At 55.6% G+C, this 25,221-nt stretch overlaps 1 protein-coding gene across 1 annotated transcript in view; it reads left to right on the top strand.

Annotated features, from left to right (window-relative positions):
* Positions 1-25,221, top strand: part of FAM163B (family with sequence similarity 163 member B) — a 28,762-nt gene that overhangs the window by 849 nt on the left and 2,692 nt on the right. Inside the window, exon 2 of the mRNA XM_019728957.2 lies at positions 25,064-25,179. Within this exon, the coding sequence (XP_019584516.2) occupies positions 25,087-25,179 (93 nt within the window). The 5' untranslated portion in view covers positions 25,064-25,086. The remainder of the gene's footprint in view (positions 1-25,063; positions 25,180-25,221) is intronic.

Genomic DNA, 25,221 nt, shown 5'->3' with positions numbered 1-25,221 from the left:
CGTTTGTCTGTTTGAAATCTCTGCTTAAACGGGGAAGGGGAGCCCCAGACTGTCATTTGGTTCTTCCCGCCAGAAGTGAAAAGACTCTCTAAACACCAAAAATCCAGGAGGGATATCCCGTCCACACTCCAGGCCCTGCCATCTCACCCCACTCGGCGTCCTGTAGTCCCAAGGCCAGGGACCACGTGGGCCCGAGAGGTCCTACCACCTCATGTCTCATGGCTGTTCCTGTGGCTCCAAGACGACACTCTCCAGGGGCAACTTCACTGACTTTTCTTAAGGATAAGGGAGCGTCCAGGAAGCCTTAGCCCCAGCAGTCCCCCCTTGATTGTTCCCCAGGAAGCTGGAGCTCAGGAAAGCCAGGAGGGTCGCCCTGCCAGCCTTCCCCTCAGCATTCCCCTCTGTCCAGGCCAGGCTCTTAGGGGTTTCAGGCCCAATGAGAACATCCAGCCCCAAGAAAGTTCAGGCTTGCTGGGAAATCATGCGTGCCCATCCTTCCGTCTTCCCTTCTCCCGGGGCCATTGAGGATGGAGTCTGTGACCAGGGCTTTTCTTACCTGCACAGGTGGGTGCAAGCAGCTTCTGGGCTGGGAGGAGGGGTTGACTTGAATCCTTTGCGCACTGTCTACAAGCTTTCTAAACTGCTGGGGTGCTGGAACTTGTGAAAAATCTCTCGCTCCTGAGTCTGGGCTCAGGCAACGTGGAGTTTTGTTCATGCTGCACTTGGCAGTGGTGTGTTGAGTACCTGCATGATGGGGTGGAAAAAACAGGGTGACCCTGTGCTCTGAGTCCTGCTGAGTTTCCATCTCCCCATCAACTGACTTTCCAACGGGGCTGACTGGTCCAGATTCACTTGGAAAGCTTGGAAATGGCCTCCTGAAGGGTTTGGGGGCCTGGGAAGGACCCACGGAATCTCCCAGCCTCAGTGACCCCAGATGCAGGGGGTCGGTGTGGGGAGCTATGGGAGGAGCAGCTGGCCTCCCTGAAGCACACTGACACTCTCTACTTGGAGCACTGGCACATGGAATTGTCACAGCTTCTCCATCCTTGTCTCTCCAGCAGGGAGGGGACGGCTTTGAGCCCCCAGACACACATTGCTTATGCCAGCACAATCGTGGGACGTGAGCAAGGGCACTCAGGGAAATGTAGGCACAGCTGAAGGAGCCAAGACTTATCCCAGTTCTGTCTGCCTTTCTGGGTGACCTTGGACAAGTCACTCTCCCTCTCTAGACCTGTCTCCCATCAGAGAAATGATGGGGTAGATCATGTTATGTCCCTGATGGGCCATTACTGCCCTGTTCATCTAAGCCCTGATGGAGGGGTGAGGCTGGGAGGAGCTGCAGTGTCAGGGCTGTGCAGAGCGGTTTTGAAATCTCAGGGCTGACCTGAGTCCAAGCCCCCAGTCTTGCCAACCCCACTCCCCACTCAGGCGATCACTCTGGTCTTGCATGTTTGGAGGCTGGCTCTCAATTGCAGATTCCTGGTGCTGGTGTGGGTGAGCCACTCAGCCTGGCTGGCCTGGAGGTTTCATGGCACTGGGACCCACTCCCGCCGAGAGGCCTCTGGGCTCCTGCCACGTGGGCCTGCTCCACAGAGTGATGGCAGCGGGATCCAGCAAGGAATAATTACAGCGCTCGGGAGGGGCCAGCGAGCGGGAGAGATTTATTACATCTCAGTAAATTACAGCTGACTCGAGGCTCTCCGGGCAGGAGGCGAGGCAGAGTGGCAGCCGGCCCTTGTCCTGTTCTCTGCGCAGCTCCGACCCTGCCACTCTCCCCGACAGAGCCAGTCCGCATCTGTGCGTCAGTAAAAAGGCAATTTGTGTAGGTGAGAGAGTGGGTTCCGGGCTCCCTTGGGCAAACCACTCGGACTCCTCATGTATAAAAATGGGCATACTTCTGCTTCCCCACAGGCACAGGGTGGGCAACTGAGAACGCCCAGCGTCTGTTCCCGGGGGCAGCTCCACTGAGGCCATGTGCCTGGGGCTTCTCAGCCTGGCTTTGCTGCTGCGCCTGGAGCTGGCTTTCCCTGTGGGGTCTCTGTCCCTTAGGATTTGCTTCGCAGGGGATTTGACAAGGTTGGCGTCTTCGGCGTTGCCAGCTCCTCTCCTTCCACTGCTGAGCAGAGAGGCTCCTGGGTACGGGTGCTCTTGTCCCCAGCCAGAGCCCTTCGTTCCTTTGGGACTAGGCCCCTTCCTGACTGGGCTCCAACTGGTGAAGCCTCGCACAGGCCTTACTGGGGCTGCCTGAGGATGGAGGGCACTGCAGGGGGAACCTAAGGGACCCAACCGGCCTGTCCTGGGGGAGAATGGGCTACGCAAGAGTCCAGAACGCGGGCTGAGCTTGGCTTCCAAGCCCGGCGTTGCTCCTTGCCAGCCATGGAAAACTGGGCCTTTGGCTCCTGGGCTGTGAAATAAGGACTGTGGCCCCTCCCTCCCTGGGGGCCTTGGAGGATTAAATAACAACCTTGGTGAGGGCCCTGGGCCTGGGGTGGGGGGTTGTCAGATCAGTCAAGGCCTGTAAGCCCTGCCCAGCAGGTCAGCCAGATCTGGCCTTTAGAAAACATGCTCAGGCTGCAGTGTGGAGGGTGAGACTGGAGGCAGGGAGGCTGCTGTGTCCAGTGAGAAGTGGGCAGGAACCACTAAACAACTGAGGTCCCTACCTGTGGGGTGATGGGAGATGGCCCAGGACAGAACAAATACCGCTTCTCTGACACTCCTCCATGGAGCCCACACAGACGCCCTTCCTGGCCGGAGACAGGAACATGGCTGGACACGCAGGAAGGGCCAAGCATAAGCGGTGAGGATGCACCCGGGGAGGAGGTGGGCCTCAAGGAGAACTTTCTGTTCCTGCATCAACCAAGTGTCAGAACTGCCGATCTCACCGGACTAACGTGACTGCCTGTCATCTGAACAAGCTCCCGGCCCAGTTCAGGGGATTTTCATGGGAGTGAGCCCTGGCCGGGCCTGGCCAGTCCCCTGCACCACCGTACTTGGCTTTCCCAGGTGGCAGAGGTGGGAGAAGGGGGGGCCAGCTGGGAGGCCTAGGCGGATTCTGGTCAAGGCCTGTGGCACAGGTCCCAGAACAAGCCAGGCTCCCAGGACTGCGGCCTTGGCCACCATCTTCCCTAGCTGCTGAGGACAGGTCGGTAGTGTGGCCGAGTGGAATGAGAGCACAGCCTTTGGGGCCGTTCAGAGCCATGTCTAGGTCTAAGCTGTGTGTCCCCAGTGAAGTTACTTAGCTTCTCTGGGCCTCAGGTTTTTCATTCATGAAATGACAATAATACCATCCATCTCGTGGGATGTGCCAGCTTACTCCTCAGCTGGATGACTGGGGACGGGAGTCTGTGCACTGCTGAGCCTTAGAAAAAAAACCACTCTCCCAGGCCAGGTCCGCCCCGGGGCTGGTGTTCCCTTCCTGGCTTAGCCACAGAGTGGCTTTGGGCCTGCCCCTGACAAGCAGGCACAGCCCACACTGTGGGACCACCCTGGCTTCCTGACTGCCACCTGCATCTCAGTGCTTGCCAGCCAGGTCCACGGTTTCTGTCTGCAAGAGCAGTGGCAAAGGTGGCCCGTCCTGGGTGACACTCCCAGGCTGGCCCTGCCTGGCAGCTGGCCTGGGTTCAGGCCCTGGGTCCCTGGTGAGTCGTCCTTTATTGTTATTTGCTATCTTTAGTTGCACAAATCATATGAGCTTAAGTTTGGAACAGAGCTACTCCAGGTGGGGTCTGCAGACCAGCACCCCTGACAAGTTGCTGGAAATGCAGGTTCTCAGGCCGCTGCCAGACCTTCTGCTTTCACAAGCTCCCAGGTAATTCTTGTGCTCAGTGACGTTTGAGACACACTCTTCTAGAAAACACGCCCTACACCAAAGCAGGAAAACGGGTCTGCCTGCAGAAAGCTAGCAGACAGGGCTTTGTCTCCTTCGTACTACTAATATTTTTAATTCATACATATGAAATGTTAATATATAGTAAAAGGTTTTTGTAAATAAAATAAATGCATGCTTACTGTAAAAGAAAAGTCGAGCAATCCAGCTTTGTTTGTTGTTCACAAAGTGGAAACCCCGGTTTCCTGCTGTGCCCACCCCCTAGCACTGAGCTGTCAGTCATTTCTTACGTATGGGCCGCGCCAGCACCACCAGCCCTCTGCCTGTGTTCCTGCCTTGTCCTTTGATCAGCAGATTTTGCTGTCCCCCCACGTCAGTACCCATGCTCCCATTTGTTTACCTGACCCACGTTAGTAACCAGGCAGGTAGGTCAGCCTGGTTTTCAGGTATGCTGTGTGGCTTTCATAGATTTGTTCAATGGTGTGACCCCCACAGGGGGAAGAGGGGGCAGGGAGGGTGGACATGCGCTTGTGGATAGAATGCAAGGGCCATTCTCGGAGGATTGAAACACGGGTGCGAGGTGGCAAGTGTCCCAGATTTGGAGGAAGATAGATACGCCACGGGCAGTGACAGTCAGGGAAGGCTTCCTGGAGGTGGAGCTTGAGCTAAGCCCTGAAGGAAGAGGAGGGAGTGGAGAGGAGCAGGCATGGTGGAGAGATGGGGCATTTCTGCCACTGCTGAGATGTGGGCCACCGGTTGACTTTGGCTGATAACCCGTGGCCCCCTGAAGATGCCCCAACCATTGCCTCTCTGGTCTGTGAGGATGGGGAGAGACCCAGCAGGGCCTTCCCAGGGGTCTCATTGGCTTTGAGCTTCATTCTGTGCTGCGATTCAGGTTGGTTTCCCCATGTGTCGCCCCCACTCTCATCCTGTGGTCCCTCTGCCAGGCTTATAAAGGCTCACCCTGCCCCTGGTGCTGCAGACAAGCAAGGGACCCACTGCAGAGCCCCCACCCCGCCTGCTGGCCCTGTCTCGACTCGCCAGACGGGTCTGAAGTTCCTGCCAGCATATCCCCCTTGCGTTAGCTCCAGTTATTTTGCCAAGAATGATGAGGCAGGAAATGAAAGGCTGGGGCTGTGGGGACGTGGGATACAGGGAAGCATGGGACCCAGCGGCAAGGTCCCAGAGAAGGCCACCAGGACCACCATTAGCTCATCGGGGACACGTGTCCAGGGCCTCGCCTCACCATGTTGAAAATGTCTTGTTTGCACCGTTTTCCAAACTCTTCTACTTGGCGTTGGCAAGTGCCCTCTCCTTCGATACATTTGGGAACTTCTCTACGACAAAGCAAAGATGCTTGTTTGTCCCGTTCGAAGGCACGTGCACCATCCACATGCTTGTTCTCCTCAGGGGGACCTCCACCCCCGCCTGCCATGGCTCCTGGAGCCCAGCAGACCCACTGGCTTCAAGAAGGACCCACATCTAGGTCCCGAAACCACACATCTTCTCCTGTCAGGATCTGCCCTTAAACATTGCAAAACCAGCAATGGCTCTGAGAGGCCTGGGTCTGGGATATGATGACCCGATCCTGGTTTGAAGGACAGTGAAAAGAGTCTAATATTTCACCAGAAAAACAGCAGCTTGTCGCTAATTGTCAACCTGTGAGCTGCTGGTATTTACTTACCGGTATATAGAGTGTGTTTGGTGAAAACACTCATGATACAGAAGGCTCCTGGCTCAATGCAAACCCATTTACAAAATTAAAAATGTAGTCAACTTTAATTTTACCTTCATGGAACTTCCCACACGAGAATTCTCTCTAATTACTAAACATTTCTATTTTTATTTTATTTTATTATTATTTTGGTTTTACAACACGTTGTGTTGAATAATCACTTCTGGGGTTGATTTTTTCGCCACTGGCCTGTCCCTTGCTTTTTGCCATGGGCCCTTTGCTTCTTGGGTCATCTGTGTCGGCAAACCTGAGACGTGAGGGTAGGAGAGGGCAAGGTGGGCAGGAGGCACGGGGGCAGGAGGACAGGAGACCCGCCGGATGCTGTGAACAGACACAAGGAACCCACAGCTCAGCCCGACTCAGACTCCTCTCAGCTGGTGAGCTTAGGCGTGTTCCTGAACCTCTCTGTGCCCTCGTTTGCAGGACACACAGGACAGCTGTACCCTCCTGCAGGGTGAGGACTTGTCATCATCCAGGGATGACCGGATACCCAGTACTAGCATGGCAAGGGGAACCTGGTGCTAGAGTCTGGGCTCTCTGGGCACAGTGGGTGGCAGGGCCTGTGGGATGGCACCTGTGCTGGAACTCAGGGTCCCTGCAGCTGGCAGGCGATGTCCTGCTTAAAACCTGTCCCAGCTGAGGATAGGACCAGCTCCCTGGTGCTGCCCAGATGCCCCTGCCTGGAGCAGACCCTGGCCACCCCCACCCCAACCTCGTCCCTCGCCATGCCCCTGCAGGCAGGCTTCCTTCCCATTCTGGAACACTCCCAGGGCCTTCCTCCCTGCTGTCCTCCTGCCTCCTCTGCTTTCTGCCTCAAAGTTCTCTCCTGGCTATTGCCATTCAGGGACGCGTCCCTAACCCCATGCCACCTCTCTGGGAGGTCAGCTGCATGACACACTCTCAGGCCACTGTTAACGCTGGGCTCTGAGTCATCCCCACTGGTCTCCGTCTGCAGCCCAGGACAGGGAGTCCCTTGAGGACAGCACTTGTTGGTCCTGTTCAGCGCTGAGCCCCGCCTCCAGCCCCACCCCCAACCCCACCCCAAGCACTCAGGCAGGGCCACAGGGTAGATATTTGCCAGGGGGCTGGAAGTTTGTGTGCCGTTCTAAGGGCCAGCGTCTTCTGCCCGGGGGGTGTAGTGGCCTCAGCCAGCCTCTTCCTGGACGGAGACAACCCACAGTAAGAGCCACAAACGGTATCTGCTTTGCTATCCGGGTCTCTGTGCAAACATTCAGAACCTCCTCAGGAAGGAAGGAGCGTGGAGTGTTCAGAACAGGAAGTCAGCTGGCGTGGCAGGAGGACGGCCATTTGCACAGCGGTCAATGGGGGGCGGCAGGGTCTGTCCGGGCAGCGCCCGTCCTCCCCCAGCTGTAGGAATTTCATCATCGGAGGGCAGCTCCAGGGCTGGCGGTCTCCTTGGGCCAGGCCTCAGCTCTTGGCCAGGCCTCCAGGCTTCCTGCTGCCATCCTTCATTGACGAGACTACTGGTTTTGAAAAGATCATTTAATCTGCGCGATGGGCCCTTTCAACAACACGCCTACACTCACTTAAAAATGGCTGAGTCCAATTTTTTTCAAGAAAAATTGATGTAAAACAAATGTCTCCAGGCGGCGTCCTTGCTGCCGTCTGGGCCACCAAACACTGCTCGGGAGGGTAAGTCGCCCCCGAAGCTGACAGTCAGCAGCAGGGGCGGAGTCTGGCGGAGAGCGCAGAGGCGAGGGAAGAGGGCCCAGTGCCATTAGCAGCCCCCGTGCCCAGGGCAGGCCCGGCGGGCAATCGAGCTCCATCAACTATGTCAGATGAATGAAAGAAATGTGCGTGAGCGAGGGGTGAGGGCTGGACTAGTGGTTGACAGCTGCCCTTTGAGGCCTCTGCCCCCAGGATGGTGCGTGCACAGGCAGGTGGGGCCCCCCTTGGGGTCCTCGTGGTTTGTACTTGGGAGAGACCTTGGGGTGACTCCAGGAAGGAGCAGAAAGCCTGGAATTTGGCTGAGAGCCAGGTGTGATACACCCTCCTGCCTTCCCAGGGGAAAACTCGGGATCCCACCACTCAGGTTGACGGTTGTGACTGAATTGTGATTTCAAGAGGAAACAGTTCCATTAGTGTTTCATTGAGCAGGTGATTAGACCATTGTGGGGACAGAGTCCCAGAGAGCAGTTTCCAGGCTCTCAGCCTCACATGGAAAGGTGCTGGCTCAGGTAGTAGATGGCCGTCAGCTCTGATTAGTTGGCCATCAGCTGTTACCGGTTAGCCGTTAGCCACTGATGTAACTGCCGTGGCTGAGCTAGCAAGTGCGGATTAGTTAGCAAGTGGGGCTGGTTGGCAGAGAGTGGGCGAGCGGCAGGTTGCGGATCATGTGGCTCCTGCTCCCTGTGTCCCCAACCCAGCCGCCGGCGAGAATATAGTGGTCTGACTCCCCTATCTATGGCTCTGTGGGTGTTCCTTTTCGGCCTCATCATATCTGGCGTTCTTATGCAGGGAGCGGGAGCTGAGACCCCGCATGATAACCATTTACATCCAAAGTGCCTTCCAGACCTAAGAGAAGAGATTTGGGGGAGTCTTAGATGCTAAGCAATCATCGTTGGGATGTTCTTTGGGGCTGAGGTTCTGGGAGTCCATGGTCCCACCACCTTAGCTGGACCTCTGCTCCACAAGCTCCATGGGTTCTCGGGCTGCCGGCCCATCCTTTCACCCTCTGCCCCCCCAACCCTACCCCCACTACAGACCTACCTAAAAGCCCCAGAGCAGAAGCTGGACCTGCTTTAAATGAGCTGCCCTGACCTCAGGCTGTTTGACTTACCTTTGCCCCTGCTCACCTGCTCTTCATTCACCATCAGCAACACACACACACACACACACACACACGCACACACACGCTCGTGTGCATACACACATACACACAGCTCTCTGCCTGAATTCAACAGAGCGGGGCTGGTCCTGACCCACCTCCATCTGCCCTGGGCTGTCTCCAGCTGGGGCAGGAATTCAGGGCGTCCCAGTTTGTGCTGGGCAGCCTGAGGAGGTGACACAGACAGAAGTCCTGGAGACTGGACAAGGTGACCACCAGCCAGGATTTTCACTTCACCGACCTGCTATTTCCTGGTGAACCCAGCCCCTGGTCCTCGGTGCCCACCTGTGAATAAGACTCCTGTCTCCCTAACTCACTCTGGGGAGATGCTGTACCTGAAAACTCAGCTTATAGTAGACAGTTGTAAAGACACTGGTGTTATTCTAAATAGCCATTGAAATCACGCCTGGGGGACAGTCGGGAGGGGCAGCTGACATTTCTTGCTGTCTCACTCCTTCCTTTCTTGTTTTCCTCCCTCCCTCTAGTCCAGTAGCCAGACGCCTTGTTCCTGGGCAGAAAGTGCCCTAATCTCGTGGGTTAAGGAGAGCCCCACCTCCTCACCTCAGCACACGCAGCTTACATCTATAGCCATGGAAACTGCCCGTTACCTTGCAAACAGCTAAAATATAGGCAGTTTTTGGTTTGTTGTTTTTAAAAACATTACATGGATTTCTCTTTTCCTTTCACATTCCTGTGGGGTTAGGTGAGGTGAGTACAGGTGCAAGGTTGTCATGAGGACCATGCCTTCCACTCCCAGTCCCTGTGTGCATTCTGCAGGGCCTGGGTCCAAGAAGTTGGGGTTCCCGGTGGGGAAAGCCCCTGAAGGGCCACTGTCCACTCGACCTGGGCCTCCCCCAAGACAAGCTGGACTCCACCCAGGCCCCCATGGGCACAGTACTTCCCAGCTGGCTCCCCAGCCCACTGCTGAGCTTGGGCCACTGGGGACCCAAACCCAAGGAGAAAATAAGAATGTGCCAGGGACAGCTCCAAGCAGCGTACCTGGCAAACAGCTGAGCTGCCCTCCAGGACTTTATAGCCAAGAAGGGGAAACAATAAGGCTGCTTTTTAAATTCACCTTAATTTTGGAAAGATTTTTTTGCTGGATAGAAAATTCTAGGTTGGTGTAGTTTTCAGTACTTTAAAGATGCTGTCCCACTGTCCCCTGGCTTTCATTGTTTCCAACACAAAGTCTGCTGTCATTCTTACCTTGGTTCCTCTGCATGTCAGGTGCCCTTTTTTCTGTTTTTGGGTTGTTGTTTTTTTCCTTTTATCACTGGTTTTAAACAATTTGATGATAATGTTCCTTGGTGTTGTTTTCTTCATTTTTTTTTTTTTTTTTTTGGTGTGTGTGTGTGTGTGTGTGTGTGTGTGTGTGTGTTTGTGGTTCGTTGAATGTTTTGGACCCATGGGTCTATATTTTTCATCCAATTTGGAAAATTTTCAGCCAGTATTTCGTCTACACAGTTTTTCTGCATCCCTCTTTCTTTGGGGGTTCCAATTACACCTATATTAGGCCACTTGAAGTTTCCCACATCCCACTGAAGTTCTATTTACTTATTTATGTTTTCTTGTTTCATTTTAAGTCATTTCTGTTGCCGTCTTTAATTAAGTTCATTTATCTCTTATTCTTCAATACCTGATTTGATATTAATCTCACCCAGTGTATTTTTCATCTTGGACATTGTCGCTTTTTTATCTCTAGAAATTTCATTTGGTTCTTTTTAACATCGTCTATGTTTCTCCTGAATTTTTCCTCTAGTGTTTGGAACATGTGGACGACAGTTATAATAACTATTTTAATGTCCTTGTCTCCTAATTCTGTCATCTGTGCCATTTCTGGGTTAGTTTCAATGGAATAATTTTTTTTTCTTTGTTAGGGATTGTGCGTTTCTGCTCCTTTGCATGCCAAGTAACTTCCTACTGAATGCCAGACGTTGTGAATTTCACCTGCTGGGTGCTGGACCCCTGTACATATTTGTGGGCTTTGTTCCGGCACACAGTTGTCATTTGGAAACAGTCGATTCTTTCAGCTCTAGCTGTTGGGATTTGTTAGGCCAAACCAGAGCAGCGCTCAGAGTACTCTCCCCAGTGCTCCACGAGTGATGAGTGGAGCAGGAATTACTCCTGAACCTGTGTGAACTTCGAGTATTGCTCCCTAGAATGCTTCCCAGTGGCTCTTTCTCTGACCTCAGGTAGACTCCGTGTGCATCCACAGGTGAGGACAAACAATCTGGAAAGCGTTTCAGGAAGGAAGGGGCACCAAGCTGCAGCAGGTGCGGAGACCAGGACCTGGGCTCCGTGAAGGCTGTTCAGGTGCAAACAGGCTCTGCTGTGCAGCCATGTCTCCGCTGACCTCACTGTGCCCTTTGCTCCTCCTGCTCTTATGTCTAGTCCTGGGGCCCACCTTTTCCTCCCTGTGCCCGGGCCTTTGCATATATTGTTTTCTCTGTGCTCTGCTCTTTCCCATTCTCCCCTTCTTGTCCTTCAGGTCTCAGAATCCAGGTCAGTCTCTCAAGGTCACCTTTCCCAGCTGCCATCCCCGCACAAGCACCCTGCATGGTCCCTCCTTATGCCCCATCTGTGTTCCCCACAAGACTGAAACCTGCAAAGGCAGGGACGCAGAGCAGAACCTGGGATGCAGTAGGACTCAGTGAATATTTGCTGTAGAATTGTTGATAAATTATAAATGCCATGTGCACAATACGGACAACGAGTGCTCCTAGAGCCCAGAAGAGGGAGCTGTGTCCAGAGGCTGGGGATCAGGAAAGGCTTGCTCAAGGAGCATGCCATCTGATAGCCAGGGATTTCAATAAGCAAAACTGGGAGGGAGTTCATGATCCATAGAATGCCACCAGCAAAGGCCCAGAGGCAAGACAAGGAAAAGTGTGTGGTTAGGAGGCCTGGGGACAAACCTCTTAGCCAGACCTATTTGCAGAGCATTGCAGGCATAGTAAATGCAAGGCTGGAACAGTGAATCAGGCACAAGTGTGGAGGGCTGGGAACACCAGCGAGTCCCAGGCCTCGACCAGGAGTCATGCTCAGAGCTGCGTTCCGGAGGGATGCTTGGGTGGAGGGACGCTTGGGTGGACCGCTGGGCGGCGATGGGGAGAACCATGCCTCTGCATGTGCTGACATGAAAAGGAAAATACACTGCAGCACAGTCTGCACGGAATGATCGTGTTTTGTTAAAAAATAATTGCAATAACACCTGTTACCACACTCATAGAAACAGCCCCCAGCTCTCCAGCCCCCATCCCACCCAGAACGGTTCACCACTCATCTCTTTAGAGACTCGTACTGAGCGCCTTGGGCTGGTGGCAGCGGGCGGGCATGGCCAAATGGGCCCTGCTGCAGAGCTCACAGCCTGAGAGAAGGGACATCACGGACTTCCAGATGGAAATACCAAGGAGAGAGGTCAGTGAGGCTCCGTCATCTCCAGATGTGTGCGGCGTTTACGGCTTTCGGCCAGCAGTGTGCATCTGGCCTGCCAGCAGTCATGCTCCCTGAGGGCCAGGGGGGCCCATTCATTGCTATGTCCTCAGTGCAGCACAGAGCTTGGCACCCTGCTGGCATCAGTAGATGCTTCTGGAAAGGGGAATGGGGGAGTGGAAAGGACGGCTGGAGACTGGTATGAACATCCTGTTTTAAAGATGAAGGGACCAACGCCCATGGTGGCCCTGACATGAAGGGGAGCAGCCTGGATTCATACCTGAGTCGGTCTGACTCCCAGGCAGACCAGGGCTGGCATGAGCATGGGCTGCCTGGAGGAGGAGGCATCGGAGCTCCTTAGCAGAGGTGTGGGAGGGGGCAGACACAGGCACGGCACCGCAGGGAGACCCAGGTGGCCAGGCTGGTAAGGGCACTTGAAGGGCCTTGGGGGCTGTGGGGGCAGAGCCCCAGAAAGTAGTTTACAGGCTCTCGGCCTCACGTGGAGGGGTGCTGGCTCGGGTAGTAGATGGCCATCAGCTGGGGCTGGTTGGCCGTCAGCTATAGCCATTGAGCCATTAGCCACTAATATAACTGCTGCGGCTACGAAGGAGAGCCGAGGAGAGTGGAGGAGAGTGAAAGAGAATCGTCGGTGGGTTGCAGACAAAACGGACAGCAGGTCGCACGTCCAGTGAACCCAGCCTCCAGTGAGACCGTAGTGGTATGACTCCCCTACCTATGGCTCCGTGGGTGTTCCTTTTTGGCCTCACCATATCCTGCGTTCTTGTATGGGGAGCGGGAGCAGAGACCCCGCAGGCCTCCCTGCACGACAGGGGCAGACTAGGATGCCCTGAGAACGGGGCCCCATCCTTCTGGGAGCCCTGCCTGCTGCAGACCCAGGCCTGCAAGGCAGAGTGAGGCCATCAGAACTGGTGCCTCACTCAGGATGCTGGGAGATTTACTTTCTGAAAGGTGACCAGAGTCCTCTTTCCACCTGGCCCCGCAGGTCATGTGTTCAGGGTGCTGCTCTGTAAGCCCCGGGACACCCAGGGGCCCCCGATACCTTGGGGTCAGAGTTCCCGGCCACACTGCCTGTGGGGGTCGTGTGTCTCCCATGTTTCCGCAGGGCTCTCTGGACCCCCACTGCTGTTCCTGGGGTGCTTCTGGGCATGGGATTGGACCGCCCCTCTGTATTAGTCCTTCTCTCTCCCACTCCTCATCTCGGGTTGGGGTGGGGGTCCCTAGCCCAGGCGTGACTCCAACAGATCTCCAGCTATCAGGAGGGGGCTCATGAGGGGACAGTCCCAGACCACAGGGACGGAGCTCTGGGCCCTTCCTCCAGCTGGCAGCCACCCTCTGGTTGTCAGGCCCTGTTCTCCACCTTCTGCCCCTGGACTATTTTGCTATTATCTGCCAGCATTAGGACGTAATGAACAAGTGCCAAAGGAGCGAGCAGGGAATGCTGGGACAGGCAATGGGCGGGGAAGAGCTCAGCCGTGGGAGCCGGTGGGGAGCTGCTGTGTAAGTGGCAGTGGCTGAGCCACCTGGACGCCCATGTGGGACCACCTCAGACGGTGAAGATGCAGAATGGCTGTGGGGCCTTCACTGGACCCCGCGTGCCACTTAGTCCCTCAGGCCAGGGCAGCAGCCGGCACTCAGGGGTCACACGTCCAGCAGAGACACCCACCCACCGTGGCCCCATTGTCATGTCTCACCCCGAAAACCCTCTGTCTCCCCCTCCAGGGGGTCCGGGGCCCAGCCCTGCACTGGCTGCCGGGCCTTGACTCACCTGGGACAGCACGTTCCGCCGTCGCCCTGAGCCTCCGTGTACTCCTCTCTGCCAGGCTCAGGGGCCACGGGGGTTTTGCTGAATGTCTTTAGGGTTTCGGTGAACTCGAGATGCGGAGTCATGGTGATGGGCAAAGGCCTGGAATCGGATCCCGGCTGTGTTTCTCCTCGCGCCACCCCTCTCAGTGCCTCAGTTTCCTGTCTTTGCATGAGGACACTCCAGGTGCCCATGCAGAGAATGCCTATGAGCATTAAGTGAAATACTGAGGGCAGCGCCCTTAGCTCGGGACGCAGTATGTGTTGAATAAACGAATCTGGACCCAGCACTCCCTCCTGTGTGCTTTCCGGGCCCTGAGCCTGGACTGGGAGCTGCGCTCAGTTCTTGGAAAAGGAAGTTGAAAAGAAAAAAAGAAAAAAAAATGTAAGTCAAGCAACAGAAAGGTTTTGAAAACCCAATTTCTGCACATTGTTCTTTTTAGGGGACAGAAAAAGCCAGCCCTGTGTGTCGCTGAGCTGGGCCTCGCCCAGGGGTCTCAAGCTCCAGCTTCCCACCCGTTTCCTGACATGCGGCCTGTAGACTGCAGCCCCAGAAAGTTCTTGAATGGTACACCTCTTCTGCCTGCCTTCTGACAGGGACCCCACGCTGGCCTGGCCTTCAGCACTGGGCCTGGCCCCCACCAGCCCAAGAGACATTGAGGGGCAGGCAGGTATGGGAGGTGGGGGCCAGGGGGCAAGGTGCCCACCCTTCCCTTCCTTCTCAGGGCCTGCACAGTGCTGGCTTGCCAAAGAGACTCCAACTCAATTCACTCCACCCCTATTTCACAGCCCCCTGTGTCCCTGCACTGTACTGACCCCTGCTGGTGGGAGGACCACAGAAACGTGGCAAACCAGGTTCTTGCCTTCACAGGGCTTATAGTCTGATGGGGGCCCCCTGTCCCTCCCACCTGCAGGCCAGCGGGGGCAGGAAAAGACCAGACACCGCCAGCTTTGGGGTGGCACGCCCAAGTTCACCCCTGCTCCCCACCCCTGACCGTGTGACCCTAGGTGCAGCCTTCTGGCTCTGCTTCCTTGTCTGTAAAATGAAGTGATGATACCCCCTCGCTCAGTCTCTCCTAGGGATTAAAGATTGCGAGGGTTCACACTCCGCCTGGCACAGGTGGTGCTCCAGACAGGATGATGCACTTACTACTGTTGTGAGGTACTGGGGAGCCACCCAGGTGTTTGAAGGAGGCAGCAGCCTGTCCAGACACCCCGTGGAGCAGCGTGGGCAGGAGCGCAGGGGAGGAACCCCCGGTCTTGGCGTTGCCCAAGTAACCTCTGTGTGAAGGTCTGTGTGAAGAGTGGATTTCTCGACTGTGTTGGAGTCACCAACCTCAGTAGTTGGGGGAGGGGGGGGCTGCCAGAGAGATGGGTGTGAACTGTGAGCTTCTTTTTTTTTTTTAAGTTTTATTCGGGAAGGGGAACAGGACTTTATTGGGGAACAGTGTGTACTTCCGGGACTTTTCCAAGTCAAGTGATTGTCTTTTCAATCTTAGTTATGGAAGGCGCAACTCAGCTCCAGGTCCAGTTGCCGTTGTTAGCTGTAGGGAGCACAGCCCACCATCCCTTGCGGGAGTCGAAGAGTCGAACCGGCAACCTTGTGGTTGAGAGCCCGTGCTCCAACCAACTGAGCCATCTGGCCAGCTGAGCCACAGCTCATTGACTTCATTCTAGTTGCAGGGGGCGCAGCTCGCTGGCCCATGTGGGAATCGAACCGGGAGCCCCGTTGCCCAGAGCTCGCCCTCTAACCAACTGAGCCACCCGTCTGCCCTGAACTGTGAACTTTTGCACAGACGTGTACATTTATTTCAGACCACAAGGAGGTCAGACAGGAGAGGTCTGGGTCTGCTGGGGCCCCAGGACCAGACACTGTGATCTCAGTGGCCAGAAACTGGGTGCCTTGCCCTCCTCCCATCCCCCCCTCACACCACCACCTTGGGGCCCATAGGGGCAGTTGAGACTCACTCTGGCAGACTTCTGGTGTCGCCCGGGCCAGGCTCCCTCTCTGAGGGGCACAGCTGTCTGGCCTCCACAGAGCTGGGGAATCCAGCCTCGTTTGACCACACACCTAGCTACACCCCAAGCATCCACTCCTCTGGGCAGGCAGGGCAGTGAGCAGAGCCAGGGGTTCCAGGCCTGACAGCAGCAATGACAACTTGGGCTTTAACTTTGGAGCAGGTTCTGATGGGCATGAACGGCCTGGCAGCTTGCCTCACAAAAGAGCCCTATGGGCTGAGCTGCCCACTGGCATAACCGGGGTTGGGGGCCTCTCAGGCACTGCCTGCTGCCCCAGAGGACCAGGGCGACCCCAGGTGGCTTTGGCACAGCTCCTTGACAGAGGCCAGGAGGGGCTCCTCCCGCCACGCTCTGAAGTTCCTGAGGTTGGGGAGAGTGGCTGCCTGGGACTGTGTCAGGGGGCCAGGAAGGCCACCCAGCTGGGGGTGCCCGCTGTCCCCAGGCAGCGGGGAAGCTGAGCCTCCCAGCCGGCCCAGGTGGGCTAAACCCCTACTTCCTCCAGTTTCCTGGCCATGGCCTAGGGCCTTCTGGCCACCCAGGCCCTGGAGTCTGCCCCGAATCCTCTCCTCCCAGCCCACAGAGCTGTGGGCTGATTAACTCCAGCCACATCCATGGTGCGTTGGGCAGGGGCCCAAAGACACGGCGCCATCCGATCGAGTTTCAGCTTGCTGGGTGGGTTGTTTCACTCTTCCAGCCTCAGTTTACCCCTAGAGTGTGGGGGTGGAATAATCTTGCAAAGAGGTTGCATCTGAGCCCTACTCCCCACATGGCCTGGGGAGTGTGGGTGTGTCCAGGTGGGGAGCTCCCTGCCCTTCCCTGGGGAAGTCAGGCCACCCTTGGGGTGTCATGGGGTAAGATGAGATGAACGTAGATGCCCCCAGCACTGTGCCGTGGCTGCCACTATTCTTATTAACCCTGACGTTGAACTGAGGCCTGGAGAGAGAAGGGCCTGCCGCTCCCCATCACACCCAGCCTGCCGCCTCCCCCTCCCCCCGGTCCCCTGGTCCAGCTAAGAAACTCCGTTCATTCTGTAAGAGCTTAGAGACCCCCACTCACCCACTGTGTGCCGCGCTGGGCTGAGCAGTGGGAACAGAGCAGTGAACCACAGGCAAGCCCTGCTCTCACAGCGCTGACCCCAGGGGCTCTTCAGCGGGGGCCTGGGGAGAGCTGCCAGAAGTCCGGGAACCCTGAAATGCCGGGAAAAAGTGACACGGCCCCTGTGTGCTTTCTGGGGGTCCCTCAAGGACTCCAAGTCACAGAGGGGGCTGGCCCAGGGCATCTGTGGTGTTTCCTGAACAAGAGCGCCCCAGCCTCGCTCAGCCTACCTGGCAGCACTGATCCCCATGTTTAGGCATTCTCTGGCCTGGGACCTGAGGGAGCCACAGGCCTGGCTCGCAGCCCCACCCCCAGGCACCTGGTCGGCCACGGTCTGAGGAGCCCTGTGCTCTCGGGGCTGAGCCAAGCTGGGTTGAGCCTGGAGCCTGGAGCCTGGAGGCAGACGCTCTGCTCCGGGTGCCGGTGGAAACTGCCTCTCGGTCCCCAGGCTCGGCTCCCGCCGCCCCACCCCCAGCCAGGCTCTGGATAATATCGAGACCAGCCGCAGCGCTGCTGAGCACTTACCCGTCTATTTATGACCAAGTGCAGGAATCTGGGAGCCCGTGGAGCGTGAAATGAGGAACAAATGTGGAGCAGGTCTAGACAGGAACTCTGCGTGGCTCTCGCTCCTGCGCACGGCGGGGCCTTGGGCTTCCAGGTAGCAGGAGCGCTCAGAACCAGACAGATGTGTTTGTGGAGGAAAAGGCATGCTGGCTCTCTGTAAGCCCTCAACTAGACATGGGGTGGGGAAGGGCTGATGGGAGGCAGCAAACCTGGAAAACGGATATTAACCACTCTGCTCCCCAGCCTTGGTTTCCCCATCCGCAAGTGAGCTGCACCACCATCCTTTGGTTGGAAGGGCTGCTTGTTAAGCAAACAGATTTCAGGGGCCCACTCAGACCCACTGAGGTCTGGGCATCTGCGTTTTATGGGGCAGCCAAACCCGCATTGAGGGCACCATGGGTTTGGAAGTTGCTGGGGCAGTAGATGAGCCAGAGGCCCGGCCAGTGCAGAGGTTGGCTTCTCCTTGGGCATCTCCAGTAAACAGCTTTCATTAAGCATCGCTGTGTGCCCTGCACTGTGCAAGATACTGACGGGGTGGGGACAATGGACCATGGAGACTCGGTCCTCAAGGTCTTCAGGGCAGGGAGGAGTGGATAGAGCAAGAGGAACAGAGGAAAATGGAAGAGTCTGAAACTACGTGTAGGATACGTGGTCCAGATGGAGCCATGCAGGGGTCTTCTGCCAGGGCAGGGGGCTCTGCGGGGGGAGGCAGGTGGAGGGCTGGCGTCTGGCTCTGCTGCCAGGTGTTTCCTGCTCCCCGCCCCCAGCACCATGCCATTTGGTCCTCATGCCACAGGAGACACCTGGAGCTCATAAAGAGGCTGGCTCCCCCACCCTCCCAGGAGACGCAGGGCTATCAGAAGGGGACTCCTTCACAGACCGTAGCGGTGGGGTGGGGTGTACAGAGAGGCCCAATCTCACAGCCTGTCCCTGTAAAAACCAGGGGTGGGGACAGGGAAGCAAAGCTGTTTATAAAGCTTTAAAACTCTTTATGGTCCCAGGGGGCACGTTAGCAATTCAGCGAGATACTTGCCAAATTGTCTTGGCTGGCAGTGCGCAGGCGGGCTCCACCATGCTGTCACTGGGCCTCCCGGCATCTCTCTACCGGCCAGCCTTTACCTGTGCTGTCCCTCCACCCACAGCCCTCTCCTTCCTCTCTCAGCCCAGCCAGTTAGACGGCCGTCCCTGCAGGACAGCGCCGAAGCCTCCTCCTCCAGGAAGCAGCCCGTTGGCCTCCGCAAAGCCATACCACCCTGTCTATCCCTGAGCCTCAAAGTGCTCGCTTCCTTGGTCTCTCGGTCACTCAGCATAGCCACTCTCAGCCTGGCTTCCCTCTAAGCTCCCACGCAAGCACGCATCCAAGCATTTGCAGCCCTTCCCTTCTCGGCCCACCCTGTGGGATGCTGTCTTGATTTATTGCTTGGACCAGCAACTGGCATTGTTTTACATTCGTGATCCTCATATTGTCATGTATCTTGACCACCCGGACCCTTCACAGGCAGGGCTGGTGAAAGATACAAACTTACGTCCTTCAAGTCCTGACCTGGCAGGAATTGGTTGTCTAAACCCTGCCATACCCATATTACAGATGAGGAAACTGAGGCCCAGAGAGAGGCCTGTGACCCAGGGTTACCAGTGAGTGTATGGCAGGAGGTTCTCCCACCTGCCCGCCCTCTTAAGCAGGACACAGACCCCTTGTCATCTCAGTGTCCAGCTGGGCAGAGTCTACAGGCACAAGAAGGAGGTCTGAAAGGCTCAGCGAGGGCAGCAAAGTGTGGGAGTTGGGGAAAGGGGCCTCTGGTCGCGGCTTGTCCACTAACTTGCTGTATGAGGTCACGAATGAGCCACCCCTCCCTGTCCCCTATACTGGCCTCAGCCTTCCCCCCTGCCCCCCGACCCCACTTGGAGATGTGAGACATGGTCTTTCCCAGCACTGGCACTTTGAGGTCCTGTGTATGTGTTAAAGAAATCCAGGAAGTCTTCCTGGAGGAGGGGGCATGCTCTGGGCCCTGATGGTGGGGTGGGCCCTGGAGAAGCAGAGGGAAGGGCACCCTGGAGGTGGGATACAGCAAGGGCGGAGAGGTGGCAGGAGGGGGGGCCCAGGGAGGCCATGTTGCTCTCAGGGGCCGTTCAGAGTTAACTGAGGACTGATGTCAGGCCGTGGTGCGAGTGTCTGCTGGCCAGGCCTTGCCCGGGACCGGCGCCTGTTGCGGACGTTGTTGCCCCTGGGCGTGCATGTATCTGCAGAGCGAGGCTGACATGCTCCAGCTGGACGGGGCCCGGGTGTCGGAGCCGTGGCTGCTGACAGCCCTGGGCGCCTGGCCTGCGCCGGCACCCTCCCCGTCACGCCGCCAGGCTGCCTGCCGCTGGAGGCCCCCCCAGCCCAGAGCCAGGAGCGAGGGGCCGTCTGTATCTCAGACCTGGGAGGAGGCTGTGTGTCCCGTGTGGCCTCTCCCAGCGCTCTCAGGGACTTGAGGGTTTAGACCCAGAGAGGAACACAGATATTCACAGGGGCAGTCTGAGCACAGCACCCCTGCCGTCTGGTGAATCCTTGACGTTCCCTCCATTTTACAGAGGAGGGGACTGAGGCACAGAGAAGCCCTGTTCTTACATTACCTGGAGGCAGATCCAGGCAGATTCTCAGGGTCCCGCTGGGGTGTCAGGGGAGGCGCTGAAATTCCCTGCACAGACTTGAATCCCTGTACGACCTCAGATTTCTCCCACGCTCAGTGAGTTCCCTCATCGATGAAGTGGAACCATGATCATCTTTTTGGGTGTAAATAGCAAAAACGCACTCAAGGTGATGTATTCACACAGTCACTCTGCAGATTTGGGGAGGGAACCGGAAGCTCGTGAGTCAGGACCACTGCCTGCTTTCTCGGGGCACCTGTGTCCTTCCTTTCTCCCTCCTGGACCGGCTCCTCTGACACTCCACAACGGGGCTGGCAGTGCCACCCTGACTGCGGGCTCAGCACCCATGTGTCTCCCCAAGGTCAAGTGATCAGCAGGGACTGGCCAGTGTCCAGGTCCCAGTTCCATTTCCCAGGAGACAGAGCTGATGGCCCAGCCTGGGCCACACGGTCACCACCCCCCTCAGCAAGCTGTGGTCAGAGCGGTAGCAGTAGAAGGTACAAATGCAGCTGCCAGGCGTGTGGCTCAGGGACAGGACACACAGAGGAGGGGGTGCTGGGCTGGCACCCCGAGACCTGTCAGCTGCAGTAGTGTGCTCCTACAAAGGTACCGTGGAGTGCAGGGCATGAGAGACACAGCAGAGACGTGGGGCTCGGCGGTTGGGGGCGTGGGACACACGCCTGCCCAGAGCCGTGATGTATAGCAGACCGGCCCTGCCCCTGCCCCTGCCGTGTACTGGTGCTGGGATCTGGGCACGTCCCCTCTCCTGGCCTCAGTTTGCTCATCTTCAAAGGAGGGGCCCACACCCTGTGAGGTTGGTGTGAGGCCTCAGAGAGGGGGCCTGCCTGACAAGCGCTGGACCTGACGATGGGAATGTGACGCCCCTGGCCCTGGGAGGCCCTGGATTCCCCATGGCAGGTAGTGGGCTCGTGTGACTTTCAGCTGGGATGGGGCCCACTTGCCGGGATGATGCGTGGGGACCTGATGGGTTGCTGGCTTTGGCTGGATCACTGGAAGTGGCCCTGCCCTTCTCTGAGCCTCAGTTCCCTCGTCTGCAAAGTTGGGCTCCCAAAGCCTATCGTACCCTCCCACGGCCGCTCTGAAGACTGGGGAGGGCTGCCAGCTTTCCGGCCACTCCAGAGCCAGGCTGAGGTGGGTGTGGTGCCCCCTGAGCGCTGCTGGAAGGTAGGGGGTGAGGCAGTCCGGTCCGGTGCTCTGCAGGCAGCTGCCCCTCTGCTTTGCCTCACCTCAGTGAAGAGCGTGAAATGCATCTGGACAGCAGGCTTGGCCCCGCCCGCCCCAGCGTCCCCCCGCCGGCCGCCTCATCTGCACAGCCAGCTCCCTGGATCAGGCCCCGGTCGGCCTGCACCCTCGGCATGGCTGGCGGGCCAGCTGGCCTCAGCCGCCCTAGGGGCCAGGGCAGGTCAGAGCTGCCCGGCAGGCCGCCCAGGAATGCAGGGGTCCCGGGCTCCTGCTCTGTCTGTGTGGCCTGCACTGTGTCTTCCTGACTCCGGCCTGTCGGTCAGGCTGTCTGGATCTGCCTGTCTGCGCCTGTCTGAATTTGGAGCTGTCTGTGAGTCTGTGTCTCCTTGTCTAATTGCTTTGGGTCTATCTGGATCTGCCTTTCTGTCCGTCTGTCTGTCAGGGGTCTGAGCTACGGGACCCAGCTTTGCCTGGGCAAGACCCTCCATGTCAGTACATGCCCACGTCCCCTCCATCTGTATACAGAGGTCCCGCTCGTCCTGACTGGCCATGCTGCCTCCCAGGCCACTTGGCCCTGGCAGACACGTCTTCAGGGAACCGCTACGCCCCAGACCTCTCCCAGCACCCCCACCCCAGCGCAGGGGCTCAGCCTTTCACTCCGGACCTACCAACTGCCAGACCTGGAGTCTCTGAACGAAAACCCCGTCTGTCAGTTATTCTCACACATTCCTGGAAGAAGAAAAATTGGCCCAGATTCCAGCAAGTCTTTGGCAGGTTTAGCAAAAACTTTAGAAACATGCCCACCAAAAGGTCTTCACTGCATATTCCCGTAACCACAAAAAGTGGAAAGCTGCGCAGATGCCCACCAGTGGGACCTGGCCGAGTGAGCCGGGCTCCTGCGCACAATACAGCTGGGGGACAGAGTGGGCAGGCTCCGTGTGAGGCTCTGCAGGGACCCCTGGGGTATCCGTGTACCCGGGAAGATATGCTACATGTGGGGACAGACTTTGAGGTGAAGCAAAGGAATGCAGAAAGTACATATATAGAAGGCCACTTCCGCTTAAGAGGGGGAAGGAAATGTGTATTTGCTTATATTTGTAGAATGAAGCAATGGAAGGATAAACCCAGAATCAAAGAAAACTCTTCCCTCTGGGTAGAGTGGGGGAGGGGCGGGGATGTACGCAAGCCCTCTCGGAATGCACCTGGTTTTATGCTCTTGACTTTGGAACCAAGTATTTTCTACAACTACCAATCAAAATTTAACCAATTTTTTTTAAAAAAATGAACACTAACTGGATTAAATGAACAGAAGTAATTGAGTTGGTGGGAAAAAAATCATATGAAGAATTATTTCAACCGGCCTTGAAATAATAATTTTACTATACATCCCTAAGGGGATAAAGACAACAACAAAAATCAACTTCTATTCAGTAGACTTGTTAGTAAAAACACTGGTAATGTTATTTTTCAATTATGATACATAATGGGGACATGCAAATAAGTAATGAAGTGTATGTTATTAGAAAATAAGGTTGGTACTGTAAAAGTCATATAGACATCAACTGTTAACAAATAAAAACTCTGAAATCTCTCATTTTAAGTGGAAACATCAGTATGAACTCATGTTTCATTTTCCTTTGGCAAAAAAAAAAAAAAAAGTATCCGCAGCTCTGGTCACTGAAAAACCCTAGAACCAATGGCAGCCCAGGAGCAGGGAGCATGTCTACTGCTCAGACTGTGTTCTCTGCAAACCACTTCCCACTAAGCAATCCAGGGTGTCGCTGAGAAACAATAGGTCCCAGGTCTGGGGTACGATGAGCGGGACATCTTGTGCCTAAAAGCAAAATGTCCTCAAGGATTTGTGAGGGGGTCGCATCAGAATGACACAAGTGCCAACTTGGAGGGGACTGAAAACCCACGGTCCCAATGGGGTCCTTTGAACGTCAAAAAGAGTAATGGCTGCAGTGGATTGAAACACATCAAATACAGAAAAACCAGGAGATCCCAGTGACGCTAGAAAACCACAGATCTCGCGGGGCACTCACTTATTCTGCAAATTGGTAAGTTAGGGAGTGAGCGTCCAGGTGTCCCCTCTGCGGACTGTGCCTCCAGATGACCTCTGGGGGCCGGGAAAACTCCTCCGAGAAAACCGGAGCTAATAAATGCAGAAGAAATGATAGCACTTGAAAAGGCAGTATTCGCAACCCCTCATGCAACAATGGACTCAGGTAATGATCCCCAGTGGCTGCTAAAAACTTTAGGTGGAAGGTCGATGGGCTTTACAACAAAAGAATTGGGCTGACAGCAGCTGCACCCACTGCTTAATCTCAGCCTCTGTGACAGCAGTCCCGGGGCCCTGAGAGTGATGTGACTGGAAGCCAATTCAGAGGACGCAACGGTGATAGGAGAACATGCTCAGTGCCACAGGAGGAAACCCAGCCAGCTCTAGTACATGGAAAATTCTATAAGATGAATGACCCAGTTTCTTCTATAAACACCACGGGGCGGGGAGGGGGTGGACAGTGAGTGGGAACTGAACTGTTCTACAGTCAAAAGAGCCAACCACAGCGGGACCCTGATTTAAACAAACCAACTGTAGAAAGTCATTTTGGAGAGGACTGGAGAACGCTAAACACAGACTGGGTATTTTTTTTTAAAGTCCTCACCTGTCAGATTTTGCACTGAAGTATTTATGATATGCTCTGGGTTTTCCTTTAAAATATTTCAACTGCCCCCTACCCCACCCCCACACCATCCCTCTGCAAAAAAAAAGAAAGAAAGAAAAATGAGTGGTGGGAAACCGAGGCAGTGTGTGTAGAAGCCAGCTTCTACTGGTTTATGACAGGTAATGTGTTAACCATCCAGGAATTCTGCAAGCCTGTCAGTTGTTAACCTTGGTAACTTGAACCAGCCGTGGTGAGAATCGTGACACCTCACACATCAGCAAATAGTACAAGTCAGGATGCTTTCCTTCTGAGAACTGGTTTATCAGCACCTGGCTGGAAAAGCTAACAAGAGCGCAGCTGGCGACAGCATTGTTCCTTCTCTTGACTTTCGTTTCTGTGACATTTTCTACAATAAAGAGCTTGCAAAGGGTGCATCCTTAGACCTACCAATCCCACTTCTAAGAATTTACCCTGAAAAAGTCACTGGACTGGATTCTGTAATTCAAGTGGCTCCAGTTACTTAGCTATGAAGATGTTTAGTAAAACATTGGCTTCAAAGATATTTTTAAATGTAAGCAGCCTACATATCAAAAAGGAGTTGGTTTTGTTTTGAAAGGTGAAAAAGTTCTGGAAATGGGTCGCACGACAGTGTGAATGTACTTTATGCCACTGAACTTTACACTTAAAAATGGTCACGATGGCAAATTTTATGTGACGTGCATTTTACCCCAATTAAAATTTTTAAAGAGAAGGGATCAGTTATGTTATACAATGGCATAGGCTTAGAAATTATGTTGCATGAGAAAATTTAATGATACGGAAAAATAAGGATGGTTTTGTTAGGTGAAAAAGCAGGTTACAGAACCATGTGTTCAGCTGGGCTGCATTTGGGTAAGTTTAAAATGCACGCGCTTGTACAGCCAGGCTGGAAGGGCGCCATTCACTGAAAGTGCTAAGCTGAGCACTGAAATACACGCTCACGAAATTGTCACAAACCCCCAGGAGCCAGGGTGGGGGCTGTCAGCATCACCTTCCACAGATGTGGAATGGAAACCGGAGCTGGGAGAGGGCGAGGCAGCGCGGCCAGACCCCTCCTGCCTCCTGCGTGTGCCCTGTGGGATGTTCCTTTCCCCTTTCCACGTGTTTCCTCAGCTTTCTAAACTAGAACGGGGGACTTTTACAGTGAGGAAGCTATGATGCGGTGAGACTGCTGCTGTGTGTTGCAGGCTGTTGATGGAGAAGGGGGCGGATGACAGCCGGGACGGTGGTCATAACCGGGGGCATCTTGGCGACTGTGATTCTGCTCTGCATCATCGCGGTTCTGTGCTACTGCCGACTGCAGGTACGGGGGCAGCGGCGGGAGCCCCTCATGACAGCTGGGGCC

The sequence above is a fragment of the Rhinolophus sinicus genome, linkage group LG04 (genome assembly GCF_036562045.2).
Source record: "Rhinolophus sinicus isolate RSC01 linkage group LG04, ASM3656204v1, whole genome shotgun sequence".
Lineage (NCBI taxonomy): Eukaryota > Metazoa > Chordata > Mammalia > Chiroptera > Rhinolophidae > Rhinolophus > Rhinolophus sinicus.
The sequence above is the reverse complement of the archived record's forward strand: the minus strand, read 5'-3'. Positions and strand labels throughout refer to the sequence as shown.